The following is a 22,182-nucleotide window of genomic DNA, read 5'->3' as shown; positions in this document are numbered from 1 at the left end:
GCTTCCTGTCACCATGTGGCCCACTCGAGGACCTGGATTTCCCACCTAGCTACTCTACCCACGGAGCCAGTTCGTCCAGTGTGGAAGGAAAGAAGTACAAAGCAGTTTGGGTCTTGAGTCCTTGGCTTATTTTTTAATACAGTTTTGCCAAAAATAAAGCAGAATGTTGATCATTACTGATCCCTTACCCATTTCTCATCTGGTGCAGAACTCAGAGGAGTGCGTTATAGGAACAATAACAAAACCCTCAATTCCAAAAAAAATGGGGTCATAAACCCATGTGAAGAGGCCCAAGTCAGGCCCAGAGAGGCCACCCATCTGGATGCGGGCACCCACCTTAAACATGAAGGGGGAGAACCAGGCCGGCATGAAGACAAGGTTGCACAGGCGTGTGGTGGAGCAGTGCTGATCGATGCTGGCAAGGAGGGCCACTTCTCCCAGCTTGCCGTGCCCTATGATCTCCACAGGCACCTTCAAGATGATTTCACCCTGCTCTTCGTACACACCTGGAAACAGCACGATTCGGTCATACAGGCTGGCCATGGCCAAGGCGCTGCCCAGGCTGTCAAACTCATGGCCTGGCCCAACGCTCAGGGTACGGCGTTCCCTCCTCCGGCGAAACAGAGAAAAGCAGACGGAGGACTCCAAGTCCAAGGCGTTCTTGGTCCAGGTCTTGGAGGCAAGGTAATGCTGCTTGAAGGCCTCCCTCCAAGACTCGGGCTCCACGTCAGGCTGATTGGGCCAGTTGGGGTGGCGGCATTCGGTGCATCCCAGACATAGCTGCCGCCAGCGGGTGCTGTCGAGACTGAGGATCAGCTCATACCAGGCCCTGCACACCAGGCTGCAGCGGCCCAGGTCGGGCAGGTGCAAGTAGGCTAGGATCATGCGCCACAGCTCCAGGGGGAGGCCGCCGGCCTCCATGGTCACCTGGGAGACAGACACAAAACAACAGAGGTTTTTGCTGACCCTGCTTACAGCTCTCTTTCTTAAAATATTCCCTGCCTTCTCCTGATCCCAAGGGTACGCAAGGGAAAAAGGCTTAGCCGGTCATAGCCCCTCAAATGGAATTCTCCCCTGGGATTTTTCTAGCTGGAGCGAGCAGGGAAGACTCTCTTTTCTCTTGGCCAGACACTCTGTAGGTATGACCCTGACCTGCTGTCAGCCATGTTCCCCACTTGTGGAGAAAACTTTGTGGTACTAGAGCCAAGTAGAAATGAGGAGATGAAAGATGAAAAGTGAAAAGGAGAAAGAAAAATGTGATCACAAGTGAACACAAATCACAAGATCTGGTGGTACAGATTCCAGATTCCTGAAGCTGCCCTGGAATCTTCAGTTCTTTCTTCAATTCTGAGGTATCTAATGACCTTCTAATAAATACCCTTTTTTGCTTAAGCTGGTTTGATTTGGGTTTCTGTAACTCGTCACTAAGATTTTGGACTAATACAGAGGGAACCCACCTTTGGCTGTTACAGTCCTAGAGCTCTGGATTTCCTAGACTCTCAAGGAAGGGATCTCTATTTCTTCACACCAATAGGAATAAGAACTGAGCAGTGAATGTCCATCTGTCTGCCTCTCCTGTTACCAGATCAAATAATTTCCACTGTCAAAAAAAAAAAAAAAATTTCCACTGCCTCCCATGTAAGGCAGCCTTAGGAAAGACTGATGCTGGATCACAGGCTGTGGGTTTTGGTCTTGGCTCTGCTATTAGATACTGATGCAACCCTACTGTCTTAAACACCTACCCTACTGGCTGCCCAGCCATCTGCCCCCTTGCTCCCTCCCCCTCCCAACCAACAATTCACCCCACATATTTGGAGATGCAGGGCTCCCTGGGCTATGTCTGTAGAATACTATACCCCAGACCCTTGGCAGCAAATAGCTGGACTCTGGTTGGCTCCAAATGGGCCACTGAGATCTCCAGGGGAATAGGAGTTGCAATTTTAGAATCAAGTCAACTTCTGGGGCACCTGGATGGCTCAATAGTTCAGTGCCTTCAGCTCAGGGCATGATCCCAGAGTCCTGGGATTGAGCCCTGCATCAAGTTCCTTGAAGCAGAGGCCTGCTTCTCCCTCTCCCAATCCCCCTGATTGTGTTCCTGCTCTCGCTGTCCCTCTCTCTGTCAAATAAATAAATAGAATCTTAAAAAAAAAGAAAAAAGAATGAGGTTGTCTTCTTTCCTGAATAGAAGAGAATGAATGACTTCTTTCCCAAGCTATAAACTCAGGAAAAGTTGCTAGTGACCATTCTCTCTGCCAGGGTGAGAGAGGGGGTGGGGCAGAAGAAGTTAGTCTACATTGAGAGAAGAATGAATCAGAGTCAGTAACAGAGAAAAGGGCAGAAACCAGGGGCATCCCAGTTTCTCTTCAGCACTCCAGGTCATGGCTCCAGCCTCTGCCCAAAACTCAGCTTTAGCTTTGCCTTTTGAATTCCATCAGCTAGCTCTGTATTCTTGTGATAAATTCTTTTTGCTCAAGTTGGCTTCTTTGAATTCCTGTTATTTAAACCTAGCCAAAGCCCCTCTAATTTATGAGTGTCCATTTCCCCACCTAAACACAAGGGGACTGTGTTAGATGACCTAGAGCAACTTCCAAGTATGAAACCCTATAAAGTCTCTAGACAAGTAGGAACTAAACTTGGAAATAGGCAGACTTCACAACAGACTGTAATCAAGTTGTTAACCTCAAAAAGGCCTTGGTTTTCCTCTCCGTTTTATGAACATGATGATCATACCTGTCAGCTGTCTAGGCTCAGGAAGGCTGGAAGCACAAATGTGTGACTATGTCTACAAGAATTCTGAGCTTCATTGTAACAGGTCTGGCTTTAACTCTACAGATTAGTATTAGGGCCTGGGTATGTAGGTTTCTCTATAATGATCACCTAGTAAGACTTTCCAAAGTCCTTGACAGTGCTGAAGAAAAGCCTTGTTCTGGACTGGTAAACATCACAGAACAAAGGCTGGGCTTCTGGTAGCTGTGACTTCCTCACACGAACACTGCTTTAGTCACAGCAGTCTCCGTGATACCCGTGTCTCCCGTTCTTCACCTCCTTCTTTAGCCATACCTTTTCAGGTTTTTTCAGAGAAAACTTGTGGGATCGAGCCCCAGATCAGACTCTATGCCCAGCAGGGAGTCTGCTTGAGATTCTCCCTTTCCCTCTGCCCCTCCCCTTCCCCGGGAAGACACAAACTCTCTCTAAAATAAATAAATGAATCTTAAAAAAAGAAAAAAAAAAAAGAAAACCCAAGAAAATATGCAACCTCAGGATAGGCAAAGATTTCTGAGAACACGAGAGGTACTGATCATAAAAGACAAAAAATAATGAATTGGTCTCTCAAAATTAAAATTTTCTGCTCATCAAAAGATACCATTAAGAAAATGAAAAGGCATTTGAAAGAATGGGAGTAAATCTTTGCAATGTACATACAGGACAGAGGACTCATATTCAGAATGTATCAAGAAACCCTAATTTAAAAAATCCAACAAAAAATTTAAAAAATCCAACAAAAAATAGGCAAAGGTTTGAACAGAAACCTCACACACACACAAAAAGAAAACAAGCAGGCAACAAGTTCAAGAGATGTTCAAGATCATTAGTATTCATTACCTGATTTGTATCAAAACCATAACAAGAGGGATGTGTGTCACACTCACTACAATGGCTGAAACGAAGAACACTGAAAGCATCAAAGCACCGAGATGTGAAACACCCAGAATTCTCATACATTGCTGGTAGGAGCATAAAACACTACAATCACTTTAGAAAACTGTTCAGTAGCTTCTTCTGCAATTAAACACACACCTATGCTATGACCCACTCCTAGGTGATTCCACTCCTAGGTATTTACCCAAGATAAATGAAAATGGACATCTACACAATGGTTTATATGAGAATGTTTACAGAGGCTTTATTCTTAATAGAAAAGCAAACAAAAAATGTGAAACCACCCAAATGTCCATCGCCAGAAGAGCGGATAAATAAAGCATGGTATACGCATGCAATGCTACATTATTCGGCAGTAAAAGGGGATGAACTACTGACATATATAACAGACAGCTAAGCCACAACAATAATGTTAAGCAAAAGAAACCAGTTGCAGAAGACAACATATTGTATGATTCCCATACAGGTGAAGTTCAAAAACAGACAAAATCATCTACGCTGAGAAAAACGGGAACAGCACTTCAAGGGGTCACATGGAAACTTCGGGAGTGAAGGAAATGTTTACATCTTCACTGCTGTGTTAGTCACACAAATGCAAATATGTGAAAAAAACTCACTGGACTGCATGCTTCTGTTCTGTGCATCTTATTGTATGTAAACTGTATCTCAATTTACAAAATAGTATAGATTATCATCTCTCCAGGCCTGCTCTACATATCCCAGTAAATGGGACCATCCCTTCCACCTTGCCACCCCAGTCAGTAACTAGGGAAACCTCCCTGATTTCTTCTCTACTTCTCTCCTGCTCTCTCCCAGATATTCTCTCACATTGTGTGTTTCCACCTCCTTAAGCACTCTCAAATTAGTCCTTTCCTCTCTCCTTTCTCTGTCACAGAGTTGTTGCTGGCCTCACCGTCTTTGGTTTGGATTCTCAGCCAGTCTCCCTGCAACTAGTCCTGCCTCCTCCATCCAATCCACTTCACATCCAGCCTTTCTCATATGCAAGCTTTCTCAAATGTAAATATGGGTACGCCACTTGTCAGCCTAGAATTCCTCAATAGCTCCCCATGGCTTCCAGGATAAAAGCTAGCACAGACGACAGCTATGAGCTGGTCTATTTCTCTAGTTTCATCACTAATCTTCATCCCACCTACCATTACTCTCCCAACAGCACCTTGCTCACAGGGCCTTTCTTCATCCTCTCTCCTCAGACATCAAGCGCCACTTTTGGCCTCCCACAGCTACCTGAGAATAGTTCTACCACAGCCTTCTTAAAGTGTGAATCAAAAAGAGTACATGGTGATTTGTATAGTGATTGGTTTTATGAGGGAAACATCCTGCTAACCACTACCGAAATCAGAAAACAGAATTTTGTCAGCTACTCTAGAAGCTTCCCCGTGTGCCCCATTCCAGTTCTCCCCACAAAGGTAAACATACTCCTGATTCCATAGTATCACTTCCTTAGGTCTTTGTGGTTTCACCACCTAAGTATACATCTTTAGTCTCTAGAGTTTTACTTTTGTCCTCAGGTTTTTAGTTCAATATGTGTTTGGTTCTCATTCCACCCACAGGGTCCCCTTCCATCCCTTTCTTTTCAAGTTGCCTGTTGGAAGCTCAACCATCTGACCACTCTCCGTCTTAATTTTGCTGACTGCATGCTTTCTCATGGGGGAGTTCACCTTGTTGCCCTGGCTTCTGTATTTTCTGCACATTGGCAGATGGATCCAGAGGCTTGATCAGACTCCGGTGCAATCCCTTTAGCAAGGGTACAAGTGGTATTGCATGTTCTTATCATCAAATGTCCGTAAGTCTGGCTGTTCTTTTTTTTGATGTTAGGTGTCCACTGATGCTCAATACCTAGATCCATGAATTCCCTGGAGGTAACAAAACGGTGAGAATTCTAACTGTATCATTTGGTTGATTTCTTTGGTGAAGCAATTATATTAGGAGATGCTTCTCCTCAAATACCATTTGGTTACCCCACCGTACTGTACCCTTAGGAAAGGCCTCTTTCATTTTCCAGGTGTCAAGACAATGAATTGGTTCCATGCATCCATTATTCTTTGAAGGTAATCAATCTCTGTGTGTTTAAACTATTATGATGAATTCATGGATTTAAACCCATTTTACAGGGGCGCCTGGGTGGCTCAGTTGGTTGGACGACTGCCTTCAGCTCAGGTCATGATCCTGGAGTCCCAGGATCGAGTCCCATATCAGGCTCCCAGCTCCATGAGGAGTCTGCTTCTCCCTCTGACATTCTCCTCGCTCATGTTCTCTCTCATTGTCTCTCTCTTAAATAAATAAATAAAATCTTTAAAAAAAAAAAAACCCATTTTACAGGTTTAAAGTCTTTAAAACTGCTATATCATACTGAAGCTCAAACTGAGACATCTTTGGCCTCAGTTTGGTTCCTCACTCATTTTGACACAACCTCAGTAATCTCTGATAGCTTCCTTGCCATGTGGTATGTCAAGATGCTCCTGGCTCAGGTTTTACATTTCCTCCCCAGACATGGTATTAGACATTTCTCTAAGAAAAAAAAAAAATTTAAGGTTTTATTTATTATTTGTCAGAGAGACAGAGAAAGTACAATGAGGGGGAGTGGAAGGCAGAGGGAGAAGGAGAAGAGGGCTCCCTGCTTAGCAGGGAGCCTTATGTGGGGACTCCATCCTGGGACCCTGAGATCATGACCTGAGCTGAAGGCAGATGTTTAACCAACTGAAGGCAGACGCCCTACTCAGGTGTCCCTCTAAGAAATATTTTTAATTGAAATTTTTATTGAGGTAATTATAGATAATTACAGATTCATATGCAGTTATAAGAAATAATATAGAGAGATCTCTTATATACTTTCTCAGTTGCCCACAGTGGCAACACTTTCCAAAACTACAATCACAACCAGCACAGTGACATTGAGACAACCTACGACCTTATTTGGATTTCTGCAGTTTCACTTGGAGTCATTTGTGTCCGTTTGCATTACATTCTATACAATTTTATCACCTGTGTAGATTTGGGTATCCACTACCACAGTCAAGGCACTAAAAAGCCCTGATACCACAAGATCCATCACATTACTCTTTTATAACCACACCTACCATCCTGATGCCTCTTCCCTGTTCTTTACTTTTATTTTTTTAAAAGATTTTATTTATTTGTATTATTTGACAGAGACAGACATAGTGAGAGAAGGAACACAAGTAGGGGGAGTGGGAGAGGGATAACAGGATTCCCATGTTGTTGGGAGCTAGATACGGGGCTCTATCCCAGGACCCTGGGATCATGACCTGAGCCGAAGGCAGATGCTTAACCGACTGAATTTTGTCAGCTACTCTAGAAGCTGACACTTCTACTCTAGAAGGGCCACCCAGGTGCCTCTCCTCTTCCCTGTTCTTAATCCTTTACAACCACTAATCTGTCTTCCATTTCTTTTCTTTTTTTAAAAAGATCTTAGGGGCGCCTGGGTTGCTCAGTGGGTTAAGCCTCTGCCTTCGGCTCAGGTCATGATCTCAGGGTCCTGGGATCGAGTCCTGCATCGGGTTCTCTGCTCAGCAGGGAGCCTGCTTCCTCCTCTCTCTGACTGACTCTCTGCCTACTTGTGATCTCTGTCAAATAAATAAATAAAATGTTTTTTTTTAAAAAAGGATCTTATTTATTAATTTGTCAGAGAGAGAAAGCACAAGCAGGCAGAGTGGCAGGCAGAGGCAGAGAGAAAAGCAGGCTCCCTGTTGGGCAGGGAGCCTGATGCAGGACTCGATCCCAAGGACCCTCGACCATGACCTAAGCCAAAGGCAGCTGCTAAATCAACTGAGCCACCCAGGCATCTCCTGTCTTCCATTTCTAAAACACTGTCACTTCCAAGATGTCACATAAATGGAATCATACAGTACATAATCTCTTGGGACTGGCTTTTTTTTTTTCGCTCAGCATAGTTCCTTAGAGATTCATTCAAGTTGTGGACATCACTAGTCCTTTTCTTTATAAAGCTGAGGAGCATTCCATGGTACAGACATGCCACAGTGTGCATCTGCAGAATCTCAACAAAGGCATTCACACGTGTAACTCCAACCCATATAAAAAATAGGGGTGCCTGGGTGGCTCAGAGGGTTAAGCCTCTGCTTTCAGTGCAGGTCATGATCTCAGGGTCCTGGGATCAAGCCCCGCATCGGGCTCTCTGCTCAGTGAGAGCCTGCTTCCTCCTCCTCTCTCTCTCTGCCTGCCTCTCTGCCTACTTGTGATTTCTGTCTATCAAATAAATAAATAAAATCTTAAAAAAAAATAGGATATTACCATCACCCCAGAATATTCCCTCATGACTTTTCTGTCAATTCCTACCCCAAATCCCAAGGGGCAAACACTGTTGTGAATTTTCCAGCATACATTAGTTTTGTTTGTTCCAGAATTTCATATAAATGGAAACATGCAGTACTTATTCTTTTGTGCTAAGGCTTCCTTCACTTAGTATTAACTTTCTGAGAGTCATCTATTTTGTTCCATGTATCAGTAGTTCATCCCTTTTTATTGCTGAGCAATTATTTCATTGTATACTATATTGATATATTGCAGGTTTAAAAATCAATTCTCCTACAGACAGAAGACTGAACTGTTTCCAGTTTGGGGCTATTATGAATACTGCTGCTAAGAGTATTCTTACACAAATGCTTTGTGCACATATATTTCAATTTCCCTTTGAGTGTGTTCACATCTTCTATTTTTTTTTAAATTAGGTAATCTTTTTACTATTCGATATAGGACTTTCTTTTTTTTTTTTTTTTTTTAAAGATTTTATTTATTTGTTAGAGAGAGAGAAGGAGCGAGAGCAAGCACAGGCAGACAGAATGGCAGGCAGAGACAGAGGGAGAAGCAGGCTCCCTGCCGAGCAAGGAGCCCGATATGGGACTCGATCCCAGGACGCTGGGATCATGACCTGAGCCGAAGGCAGCTGCTTAACCAACTGAGCCACCCAGGCGTCCCCGATATAGGACTTTCTAATACATCCTTTGCCAAATATATGTTCTGTGAATATTTTCTCCCAGTCTGTAGCTTATCTTTTCATTTCCTTGGTGGTGTCTTTTGATGAGAAGTTTTAAACATTGCTGAAGTCTAACTCACCTTTTTCAAATGACTGAGCCCTTTTAACCGAGAAGGTTTTGCTAATTCCCTTATTGTGAAGATATTCTATATTTTCTTCTAAACGTGTTGTGTTTTAACTTTTATCTTTTGATCTATGTTCCATCATGATTTAATTTTTGTTATGGTATGAAGCAGTGGTTGAAATTAAGTTATTCCAGCACCATTTGTGGAAAAGAATCTCCTCTCCCCAGTTGGGTTGCTTTGGTGCCTTTGTTCAAAATCGAATGACAGTAGTGTGGGTCTATTTCTGGGTGATTTATTCAATGGATTGATTTGTTAATCCTTATGCTAGCACCAAACTAGCACTACATTTCTGACACTTTTCCTTTCATGAATTGTACTTCTGGTGTCAAGTCTAAGAACTCTATCTCATTCTAGATCCTGAAGAATTTCTCCTTTGTTTTTTTCTTTAAGTTTTATAATTTTATATGCAGGTCTGTGACCACATGTTAATGTGGTCATGTTAACTGTGGCCACACAGTTAATTTTTGATTAAGGTGCAAGGCTTAGTTTGAAGTTCATTTTGGGGGGCTTATGGTTGTCCAACAGTCCCAGCACCATTTGTAGAAAAGCCTATCCTTTCTCCATTGAATTGCTTTTGCACTTTTGTCAAAAATCAGTTGAGCAATAGTACTTGGCAAGGTGGTGGAGGAGTAGGAGACCTAAATATTATTAGGTCTCAGGAGTTCAGCTAGATAGTTATCAAACCATTCTGAACACCTACAAACTCAATAGGAGATAGAAAAGAAGAGCAGCAATTCTACGAACAGAAAATTGGCCACTTTCTGGAAGGTAGGACGGATGGAGAAGTGATTCCGAGGCAATATATGAGAAGATAGAATGTTGGGGGAAGGGGTAGGCTCCTGGCAAGTTAGAGAGCTGCAAAACACAAAATCGGAGCTTTTAGAAGTGAGGGATGTTGTTCCAGAGGCTAACCTGGGGGCGGAGCCCTCATGGGGACAATGTGGTCTCAGGACCTATGGGGTCACAAAAAGACCAGGGGTGTCTGAGTGTGGCAGAGCTCCCAGGCATCGGAGCAGGGAGGCCGGCTACAGAGACTGAGCCAAGGAGGGTCTCTCAGCTCGGGGTTACCTTAAACCATGATCTGAGGCATAGTCAAGCCACTACTCTTCGAGCAGGGACCCCACAAGTGGCAGATCCAGAGAGACCCCCTCCTTCTCCTCCAGGAGGAGCGGCACAGGAGTGCGTGGGGGAATCTGCTAGGTTTGGAGACTCCAAACAGGGCTGTGCACCAGAGATAGAAACGCTTGGTCACAGGCCAGGTGAGCATGGAGTGCAGCCAGAGATCAGGGAAACAGGAGTGACTGACTGCTTTTCTCTGAGGGTGCACTTAGGGGTGGGGCCCCGAGCTCTCGGTTCCTGTGGGGTGGGAGATTTGGAGGCCACCATTTTCATTCCTGTCCTCCAAAGCTCTACAGAAAGCATTCAGGAAAAAAGCTCTCGAGAATGAACCCAAGCAGATTACTTAGCCTGGCCCCTGGCAAGGGCGGTGCAATTCTGCCTCCTGCAAAGACATTTGAGAATCATGGGGCAAGAGGACCCTCCCCCAGAAGATTAGCAAGAATATCCACACAAGACCAAGTTCACCAATCAATGAGAGGTGAGGAACTCCAGAGTTAGGGGAAAGCAACACATAGAATTCATGGCTTTTCCCCCATGATTCTTTAGTTTTTCTTTTCTTTTTTTTTTTTTTAAGATTTTATTTATTTATTTGACAGAGAGGGATCACAAGTAGGCAGAGAGAGAGAGAGAGAGAGGAGGAAGTAGGCTCCCCGCTGAGCAGAAAGCCCGATGCGGGGCTCCATCCCAGGACCTCGGGATCATGACCTGAGTCGAAGGCAGAGGCTTTAACCCACTGAGCCACCCAGGTGCCCTGATTCTTTAGTTTTTCAAAGTTAAATTTTTTAAATTTTGTTTTCTTTTTCTTATTCTATTTTTAAAAAATCTTCCTCTTTCCTATTTTAATGTTTTTAAATTATTTTATCTTATCAATATCTTTTTAAAAATTTTTCATTGTTATAGTCATATTTTATCCCTTCACTGTACTTAATCTTATTTTTGTATAGATATAGGTATTTTTTTCTTTAAAAATTTGAGATACAGATTCTTCTAATAGATCAAAATATTCCTGAAATATAGCACATGGCTTTGTTTTAGTCTCCAGCCTGATCACATTTTTTTCTCTTTTTTCAACCAACTTCTTATCAATTCCTTTTTAAGGATCTTTTTAACTTTTCATCTTTACAGTCATATTCCATTCCTTCATCATGTTTACCCTTATTTTTGTATATACATAAATTTTTCTTTCTTTAAAATTTTGGGAGGTAGTTTCTTCTAACAGACCAAAATACACTCAAAATCAAGTGTGTGGCTCTGTTCTATTCACCAGTCTAAAATATATATTGTTTTTCTTTTTTTTTTTCTTTTTCTTCCCCCTTTCTTCTCTCTCTGGTATTGGTTCTCTTTGGATTTGGTTAGTGTATATTTTTCTGGGCTCACTGTTACCTTTTTAGTATTTTGTTCTCTCATTCATCTATTCTTATCTGGATAAAATGACAAGGCAGAAAAACTCACCACAGAAAAACCCAAAAACAAACAAACAAACAAGAAAACACCAAGAGATAGTACCAACGGCTAGGGACCTAATCAATACGGACATTAGTGATATGTCAAAACTAGAGTTCAGAATGATGATTACCAAGGTGCTATCTGGGCTCAAAAAAAAGCATGGAAAATACTAGAGAATCCCCTTCAGCAGAAAAAAGACCCCTTTCTGGAGAAATAAAAGAACAAAAATCTAACCAAGTTGATATTTAAAAAGCTATTAATGAGGTGTGATGGAAAATGGAGGCTCTTACTGCTACGATAAATGAGGCAGAAGAGAGAATTAGTGATATAGAAGACTAAATGATGGAGAATAAAGAAGCTGAGCAAGAGAGAGACAAGGGGATAATTTGAGAGATAAGTGATACCATAAGATGAAATAATATTAGAATAATTGGGATCTCAGAAGAAAAAGAAAGAGAGGGGGGAAGAAGGTATATTAGAGCAAATTATAGCAGAGGATTACCCTAATTTGGTGAAGGAAACAAGCATCAAAATCCAGGAGACACAGAGAATGCCCCCTCAAAATCAATAAAAATAGGTCCACAACCCATCATCTAATAGTAAAACTTATAAGTCTCAGTGACAAAGGGAAAATCTTGAAAGCAGCTCAGGACAAGAGTCTGTAACATACAATGGTAGAAATATTAGATTGGCAGCAAACCTATCCACAGAGACCCAACAGGCCAGAATGGCATGATACATTCAGAGCACTAAACGAGAAAAACATGCAGCCAAGAATACTATCCAGCTAGACTGTCTTTGAAAATAGAAGGAGAGATAAAAAGCTTCCAGGACAAGCAGAAACTAAATGAATTTGCAAACACAAACCACCCCTACAGGATATAGTGAAAGGAGTCCTCTAAGGAAAGAAAGAGCCTAAAAGTAACACACCAGAAAGGAACAGAGACAATATACAGTAACAGTCACCTTACAGGCAATGCAATGGTACTAAATTAATATCTTTCAATAGTTACCCGAATGTAAATGAGCTAAATGCCCCAATCAAAAGATACAGGGTATCAGAAGGGATAAAAAATAAAAAAAGACCCAGTGATATGCTGTCTACAAGAAACTCATTTTTAGACCCAAAGACACCTCCAGATTTAAAGTGAGGGGGTGGAAAACAATTTATCATGCTAGTGGACATCAAAAGCAAGCTGGGGTGGCAATCCTTATATCAGATAAATTAGATTTTTAAGCCAAAGACCATAATAAGAGATAAGGAAGAACACTATATATCATACTTAAAGGGTCTGTCCAACAAGATCTAACAATATTAAATATTTTTGCCCCTAACATGAGGGCAGCCAATTATATAAACCAATTAATAAAAAAAAATCAAAGAAACACATCAACAATAATACAATAATAGTAACACCCCCTCACTGAAAATGGACAGATCATCTATGAAATAAAAGGCTTTAAATAACACACAGGACCAGACTGACATCACAGATATATTCAGAACATTTGATCCCAAAGCAACAGAATACACATTCTTCTCCAGTGCACAGGGAACATTCTCCAGAACAGATCACATCCTGGGTCACAAACCAGGTCTCAACCAGTACCAAAAGACTGGGATCATTCCCTGCATATTTTCAGACCACAATGCTCTGAAACTACAACTCAATCACAAGAGGAAAGTTGGAAAGAACTCAAATACATGAAGACGAAAGAGCATCCTACTAAGAATGAATGGGTCAAACAGGAAATGAAAGAAGAATTTAAAAAATTCATAGAAATAAATGGAAATGAAAACACAACTGTTCAAAATCTTTGGGATATAGCAAAGGCAGTCCTGAAAGGAAAATATATAGCAATACAAGCCTTCCTCAAGAAACAAGAAAGGCCTCAAGTACACGACCCAACTCTATACCTAAAGGAGCTGGAGAAAGAACAGCAAAGAAAGCCTAAACTCAGCAGAAGAGAAATAATAAAGATGAGAGCAGAAGTCAATGAAATAGAAGCCAAAAGAACAATAGAACAAATCAACAAAACTAGGAACTGGCTCTTTGAAATAATAAGATTGATAAGCTCCTGGCCAGATTTATCAAAAAGAAAAGAGAAAGGACCCAAATTAATAAAATCATGAATGAAAGAGGAGAGATCACAACCAACAACAAACAACTATAAGAACATATTAGGAAGAACTATACACCAGCAAATTTGACAATCTGGAAGAAATGGAAGCAATCCTAGAGTCATATAAACTACCAAAACTCAACCAGGAAGAAATAAAAAACCTGAACAGACCCATAACCATTAAGGAGATTAAAGCAGTCATTAAAAATCTAGAATCAAAAAAAACAAGAGCCCAGGGCCAGAGAGCTTCCCAGGGGAATTTTACCAAACATTTAAAGAAGAATTGATACCTCTTCTCCTTAAACTGTTCCAAAAACTAGAAATAGAAGGAAAACTTCTAAATGAGGCCAGCATTACCTTTTATGAGGCCAGCATTACCTTGATCCCAAGACCAGATAAAGACCCCATCAAAAAGGAGAATTACATTGTAATATCCTTGATGAACATGGATGCAAAAATTCTCACCAAAATACTAGCCAACAGGATCCAACAGTACATTAAAATGATTATTCACCATGACCAAGAGGGATTTATTCCTGGGCTGCAAGTTTGGCTCAACATCCGCCAATCAATCAATGTGATCAAACACATTAATAAAAGAAAGAACAAGAACCATATGATACTCTCAGTAGATGCTGAAAAAGCATTTGACAAAATACAGCATCCTTTCTTGATCAAAACTCTTCACAGTGTAGGGAAAGAGAGTACATACCTCATTATCATCAAAGCCATCTATGAAAAACCCACAGTGAGTATCATTCTCAACAGGGAAAAACTGAGAGCTTTTCCCCTAAAGCAGGAACAAGGCAGTATGTCCACTATCACCACTGCTGTTCAATAGTACTAGAAGTCCCAGCCTCAGCAATCAGACAACAAAAAGAAATAAAAGGCATCCGAAAAGGCAAAGAAGAAGTCGAACTCTCACTCTTTGCAGATGATATGATACTTTAAATGGAAAACCCAAAAGGCTCCACTCCAAAACTGCTAGAACTCATACAGGAATTCAGTAAAGTGTCAAGATAGAAAATCAATGCACAGGAATCAGTTGCATTTCCATACACCAACAGCAAGACAGAAGAAAGAGAAATTAAGGAGCTGATCCCATTTATAATTACACCCACAACCATAAAATACCTAGGAATAAATCTAACCAAAGAGGCAAAGAATCTGTACTCATTAAACTATAAAGTACTCATGAAAGGAATTGAGGAAGACACAAAGAAATGGGAAAATGTTCCATGCTCATGGATTGGAAGAATATCATGAAAATGTCTGTGCTACCTAGAGCAATCTACATGTTTAATCCAATTCCTATCAAAATACCATCAACTTTTTTCAAAGAAATGGAACAAATAATCCTAAAATTTATATGGAACCAGAGAAGATCCTGACTAGCCAGAAGGATGTAGAAAAAGAAAGCCAAAGTTAGTGGCATCACAATTCCAGACTTCAAGCTCTATTACAAAGCTGTCATCATCAAGACAGTATGGTACTGGCACAAAAACAGACACATAGATCAATGAAACAGAATAGAGAGCCCAGAAATGGACCCTCAACTCTATGGTCAACTAATCTTTGACAAAGCAGGAAAGAATGTCCAATGGAAAAAAAACAAATGGTGTTGGGAAAATTGAACAGCCCACATGCAGAAGAATGAAACTGGACCATTTCCTTACACCACACACAGAAATAAACTCAAAATGGATGAAAGACCTCAATGTGAAACAGGAATCCATCAAAATCCTTGAGGAGCAGCGACTTCGACATCAGCCGCAGCAACAGAAATATAGCCACAGGCAAGGGAAGCAAGGGCAAAAATCAACTATTGGGACTTCATCAAGATCAAAAGCTTTTGCAAAGCAAAGGAAACAGTCAACAAAACCAAAAGAGAACTAACAGAATGGGAAAAGATATTTGCAAGTGACATATCATTTGGCTAGTATCCAAAGGGCTAGTATCCAAAATCTATAAAGAACTTATCAAACTCAACACCCCGAGACCAAATAATCTAATCAAGAAACGGGCAGAAGACATGAACAGACATTTCTGCAAAGAAGACATCCAGATGGTCAACAGACACAAGAAAAAGTGCTCAACATAACTCGGCATCAGGGAAATACAAATCAAGACCACAGTGAGATATCACCTCACACCAATGAGAATGGCTAAAATTAACCAGTCAATAAATGACAGGTGTTGGCAAGGATGTGGAGAAGGGGGATCCTTCCTATACTGTTGGTGGGAATGCAAGCTGGTGCAGCCACTGTGGGAAACAGTATGGAGCTTCCTCAAAAAGTTGAAAATAGAGCTACCCTATGACCCAGCAATCACACTACTGGGTATTTACCTTAAAGATACAAATGTAGTGATCCGAAGGAGCATGTGCACCCCAATGTTTAAAGCAGCAATGTCCACAATAGCCAAACTATGGAAAGAACCTAGATGTCCATCAACAGATGAATGGATAAAGAAGATGTGGTCACACACATGCAATGGAATACTATGCAGCCATCACCCACCCCACCACCCGAAATCTTGCCATTTGCAATGACGTGAATGGAATAGAGGGCATTATACTAAGTGAAGTAAGTCAGTCAGAGAAAGACAATTAGCATATGATCTCCCTGATATGAGGAATTTGAGAAGCAGGGCGGGGGGTCATGGGGATTAGGGAGGGAAAAAATGAAACAAGATGGGACCAGGGAGGGAGACAAACCAGAAAAGACTCTCAATCTCAGGAAACAAACTGAGGGTTGCTGGGGGATTGCGGGGAGGGATAGGGTGGCTGGGTAAGGGACACTGGGGAGGGTATGTGCTATGGTGAGTGTTGTGAATTGTCTAAGACTAATGATTCACAGACCTGTACCCCTGAAACAAATATTACATTATATGTCAGTATAATTAATTAACTATATAAACCCAGTTTTAAGGACCTTCCCTCTCTATTCAAGTTTCCTGCATCCATAAAGAAATTTTCATGTAGGGGCGCCTGGGTGGCTCAGTGGGTTGGGCCTCTACCTTCGGCTCAGGTCATGATCTCAGGGTCCTGGGATTGAGTCCCACATCAGGCTCTCTGCTGAGCAGGAAGCCTGCTTCCCCTTCTCTTTCTCTCCCTGCCTCTCTACCTTTTTAAAATTTTTAAAAAATTTTAAAATTTAAAAAAAAATTTTCATGTAGAAATTCTTAAGTTCCACTGTGAATAAAAAAATTAAAGAATAAAAATCCCTTTTATTCCTGAGTTCATTTATTTTGCAAATATAGCCCTTATGGAGTGTGGGGGTACTGGGATGAGAAAAGCTTGATAGGAGATGGACAACCTGGGAGAGCAAGAATTGAGCACTACTGCAGCTTATAGAGCTCAAGAGGAAAGAACATTTTTAAACCAGACTTGGAAAGACTTCCCCTAACAGTGGTTCTTAAGACATGGCTCTTGGTCCTCTACCTCAGAATCACTCAGGGCCTGTTCCTAGCCAGACTTCAGATCTCCAGAATGAGAGTCTCTGGGGTAAAACCAATTATCTGCATGCTTACCAAGGTCCCTGGTGACTGTATAAAAAGGGCCCCCATTCCCCACTTTGACACAGCACCCTCAATAAACATATCTCCTCAGCTTTCACCCCTCTCGGTGATATGGCCCTCCCTGTATCATCACAAAGTCAGAAGATCTGGACCATGTTGTAGAAGATCTTGAGCAAGTCACTTAATGCCCTGAGCTTCCGTTTCCTCATATATAAATTGGAGACCCTGATACTACCCCAGAGGATTTCTGCAACCATGAGGAGATCCAAGGTCCACTGTGTTGGGAATTAGTGCTTTTTACCAACTAGTCCCAGTTTCCCCTCCTGGATTACTGATAGGATCGCACTGGCCCCTCCAGAGGTTGGGTGGGCCACATAGCTAGTATTAATCAATGAGTTTTGAGCAGAAGGGGTGTGTGCTACTTCCAGACTAGAGACTTAACTGCCTATGCAAGATCATCCGGAGTTCTGTTTTTTCTCGGGCAGCACAACTGGCAACATTTGAGACCATGGCTACTCTGGGAGGACAACCAGCATCCCCATGCTAACCTGAAACAGACACACATCATGCATAAAACATAATCCTCTGTTTTGGGTTAAGACACTGAGAATTTAGGGACTGTTACCACAATATAACCAAGGCCTTCCTGACAGATAGAGCATGTGAAACTCTGAACGGCACTAGTAGGAAGCTCCCAGATACCCTGAGATGCCCATTCCATGGTTTGTCTGAAGCTACTTTTAGTGAACTTCCCAAGACTGAGCCAAAACCTAGCTCTTAGTTACTCCTTCAGGTGGTCTCAGTTCTGTTCCCCTGGAGCCACTGGAATTCTGCTCTCTTATACATGTTGCATGTTGGTATAGGCCTTGGATGCCACACCTGGAAGCTTGTACTCTGTCTACTATAGGTTCCTCAGGAGAAGAGTGGCCTGATCAGAGCTCTAGTTCAAGGAGATCCATCCATGAAAGGTAGGTCGGATAGAACAGTGATAGCAGAAATTTACAACTTAGCGAATACTAAATGATGGTTTCTTTCTTTCAGGATTATGTGAGGGCCTCCAGAGGATTTGGGGCAAAGCTGCCTGGCATGGAAACTACTGGAGCTTCAGTTTTCTTAGGATTCCAAGAAGCCCACCCCACAGTTAAAGCTATGGGTCTTGCAGCAGGCCTGTCAAGGGAAGGAAGATATGCCAGCAGAGGATTTCCCACCCTTCAGCACATGCCTTCCTCTAAACTTGGCCATGTCCCCAACTCTAGCAGCACCCCACAGGCTGAATCTAAAATGAGGCTGATAATTCTACCCCGAATACCCGCTCTGAACTCAAAGAGGATTTCCTTTTATTCAACTGTCACACTCCCTATTGTTCCATTGGCTTTATTTACTGTACCTTTACACTAATCCGTGGGGATCCATGCAGCAACAGGGATTTCTATAACCAGGTAACAGTTAAAAAAAATGTATTCAAGTTTTGCCCTTCCTTTTTGCCAGTGGGGCCTCTGAGCTATGGAATTAAAAGTAACGAATGTCCCCTAGGGCTTGTGCACCTGGAGTGTGAGCCTGGAAAGAGCTGGAGAAACAACAGTGGGAACTTGTTTGGGATGGGAGGGAACAAGGCCTGAGGTAAGCCTCCAGTTGTTCCCTTTGCGTGTTCCCAAGAGTGTGAGAACTCGGGGCTTCTATGTGACATCCTCCTAACTCTCTGAGTCACCGGGTGCCCCCAGCCTCAGCGGGTGGGGCAGAGTGTACCCTCTTGGGATGTGAGCCCCATAAGACTTGGCTCTCAACAAGCAAGCTCTACTGCTTCCCAGTGTTGTGACTTGAGCAAATCCTTTAATCTTTCCGAACCTCTGTCCTCATCTGTAAACAGGCTCATGACGGCTGTCCTACACTTCATGAGCATTTTAAGAATTTCCAAAGAAAATCACTTATTCAACGAAGATTCATATATTGCTCACTGTCTCATTAGGCATTGTTCTAAGCACTGACAAGCAGTAAACAAGTTGAAGCCCTACCTTTAGACATAGACAATAAATTTAAAAAACAGTAACAAATGCTATGAGGAGAAAATAAAGCAGACTAAGGGGCATGCGTGTGTGTGCCATTTTAGATACAGTTGTCAAGGAACAGGCCCCTGAGGAAGTGACTTTTTTTTTTTATAAAGATTTTATTTATTTATTTGACAGAGAGAAATCACAAGTAGATGGAGAGGCAGGCAGAGAGAGAGAGAGAGAGAGAAGCAGGCTCCCTGCTGAGCAGAGAGCCCGATGCGGGACTCGATCCCAGGACTCTGAGATCATGACCTGAGCCGAAGGCAGTGGCTTAACCCACTGAGCCACCCAGGCACCCCAGGAAGTGACTTTTGAAGAGAGACCTGAATGACATTTGAAGTCATGTGATGGGATGAGCTCACTAGAGAGAAAGAGAGAGAAGTCTGATGACCGAGTCCTTGCCAGGCTAACATCTAAAGGGCATGTAATGGAAAAGGACTCTGCAAAGGAGAAATAAGGAGTGAATACGCTTACAGAAGCGTGCAGGACTCTGGTCAACAGCAGGCACTGGAAGAGAAGCTTTGCTTTGTTCTGCTGTCTAGGCTCCCACTGCTTTCAAGAGAATGGGTCTGCCGGCCAGTCTGCTGAGCATCATGATGCGCAGGCAAGGTAGGGTCAGGACTAAAACCTCTAAAACTACTAGATGACATCTAGTGACATCTCCACAGTTCACTTGGGTTTGTGTGGGTGGGTTTGTGCGGCGTGTGGGAGGGACATGCAGAAGTGCCCAGTTACAAGGACTGCCCATGTGACTCGTGAGACAGTGTGTGCAGATGTACAGTGACTATGAGGAAATTCATGGTGATGAATTATACACATTCCCTGCCCTCAAGGAGCTTATCTTTCTATAAATAATGTTTTTTTCTTTATTTATTGTCTGGCTCCACGAGAAGGCCCGAAAAGCAGAAACTTCCTATCATTGCTTTGTATTATGTGTAGAACTCTGCCTTGTCCATGGTAGGTGTTCCATAAACATTTATCAAAGGAATGAATCATCATCTTCATCATCATCATCACTATTTGGTATATTAGAATAGCTGAGACTGTTTAATCCATTAGCCACTGAATTTGTACTGTGACAAAGATCCCTGTGGAATAAAAAAAGAAACCTGAGTATGTTGTCCACACTGTAAGGGAATCAGGAATAAGATGAAGACCCTATCCTCAAGTCTGGTAGGAGACAAATCTATCTCTACTTCCCCAGAGTCCCCAAATCATAATATATCTTTAAGTGAAAAAGTGCTCAGGAGTTCCATAAGAGGGAAAGCCTTTGTTTAAAGACTATAAATGGCACCTCCAGGTAGGGAAATCGGCCCATAGTAATAGAAGACAACAAAACTAGCAGCAGCTACCACTTACTCAGCACAAATATCTGAAAGACACCATATTGAGCACTTTTCATGCATAATTTCATTCTATTCTCTCAAAATCCCTCCACAAAGCTTTGCAACTCAGAGTGCTGTTCCTAGGACCAAGGAGCTGGTTAGAAAATCAGTTCTTGGGCACCACCCCATACCCAGTGGATCAGAATTGACATTTTAACAAGATCACCAGGGATCTTGTGTGTCTGTATGTTTGAAAAGCACCGATCTAAAGTATCCCTGTCTTCATTTTACAAATGAAGAAACTAAGTCTGGGAGAAACTAATGTGGCAAATGACTCACCCCAAATCACTCTGCTAGAAAACAAAAGAACCCCCCTGTGAACCAGGTCTGACCCCAAAGACTAGTTTTTTGTTTGTTTTTAAAGATTTTATTTATTTATTTGACAGAGATCACAAGTAGGCAGAGAGGCAGGCAAAGAGAGGGAAGGAAGGGAAGCAGGCTCCCCGCTGAGCAGAGAGCCCGATGTGGGGCTCCATCCCAGAACCCTAGGACCACAACCCGAGCTGAAGGCAGAGGATTCGACCCACTGAGCCACCCAGGTGCCCCCACCAAAGACTAGGTTTTTTAACCATTAACCCAAGCTTCCTGGACAAGCCAGCCTCTCAAGAGATATGGGTGGGGCTGGGGCATGCAGAGAATCCAGGAAAGGGGACTGCAGACAGAGGAGAGTGTCAGCAAAGTCGCAGGGTAAGAAACCTCTAGCCAGGCTGAGGACACAGTAAGAAGCTCAGTCTGGCAGCAGCTCCAGGAGTTTGAAAGGGTCAGGAAGAAAGGCCAGCTGGATTGATTCACAGAGCTCTCGTTAATTTTGCAGGCAGGGGGAACTGCCTTGAATCCCAGTATAAAAAGGCCCTATCCGTTATCTGAGAGGACTCAGATGAAAGGGATTCAGCAGGCTTTTAGTCTGGGTTCTGCCTCTCCCTCACTGGGTAATCTTGAGGGCGGGGCACTTCATAACTCTGCTGTGTACATTATACAATTAGCTGCCATGTTCTTCATTGTTTACTAAAGAAAATACACGTACATCCTACTTATGGGAGGCCACATCAGTATCAAAGTGGCAGGAATTTTAATTTAAAAAAAAAGGGGGGGGGTAGGGGAGATTCTAGAACAGCTCAGAACCCGATCTAGAGGGGCACTTGGGTGGCTCGGTCATTAAGCATCTGCCTTTGGCTCAAGTCATGATCCCAGCATCCTGGGATCAAGCCCCGCATCTGGCTCCCTGCTCAGCCCGAAGCCTGCTTCTCCCTTTCCCTTTTCCCCTGTTTGTGTTCCCTTTCTTGCTGTGTCTCCCTCTGTCATATAAACAAATAAAATCTTAAAAAAAAAAAAAACCCTCTATCTATTGATGAAGGGGGAAAAAAAAATACAACCTCCCATGTTATGAAGCACACTAAACACCAGTGTAAATTACTACAAACTGAATTAATGAAGCAACTGTAACAGGTTAATTTTAGATCTTTCTTCAAATCAAAATAAATGTCTCTCAAGTTTTGTGGATTTTATTTTGAAAGTGCACAGAATAAATTACTGTAAATCAAGAAAGAGCCCTGGGGGCACCTGGGTGGCTCAGTGGTTAAAGCCTCTGCCTTCAGCTTGGGTCATGATCCCGGGGTCCTGGGATCGAACCCCGAGTCGGGCTCTCTGCTCAGCAGGGAGCCTGTTTCCCCCTCTCTCTGCTGCCTCTGCCTACTTGTGATCTGTCAAATAAATAAATCTTAAAA

The 22,182-nt window shown here is 42.5% G+C and overlaps 1 protein-coding gene across 3 annotated transcripts in view; it reads right to left on the bottom strand.

The window, feature by feature from the left end:
- The window catches only part of FBXO10 (F-box protein 10), a 58,142-nt gene that overhangs the window by 25,220 nt on the left and 10,740 nt on the right, over window positions 1–22,182 (bottom strand). For all 3 annotated transcript variants that reach the window (XM_044265328.1, XM_044265327.1, XM_044265329.1), the window contains one exon: window positions 337–927. In XM_044265328.1, the coding sequence (XP_044121263.1) occupies window positions 337–921 (585 nt within the window). In that variant the 5' untranslated portion in view covers window positions 922–927. The remainder of the gene's footprint in view (window positions 1–336; window positions 928–22,182) is intronic.

The sequence above is a fragment of the Neovison vison genome, chromosome 9 (genome assembly GCF_020171115.1).
Source record: "Neovison vison isolate M4711 chromosome 9, ASM_NN_V1, whole genome shotgun sequence".
Classification (NCBI taxonomy): domain Eukaryota; kingdom Metazoa; phylum Chordata; class Mammalia; order Carnivora; family Mustelidae; genus Neogale; species Neogale vison.
This window is presented reverse-complemented; position numbering and strand designations above follow the sequence as displayed.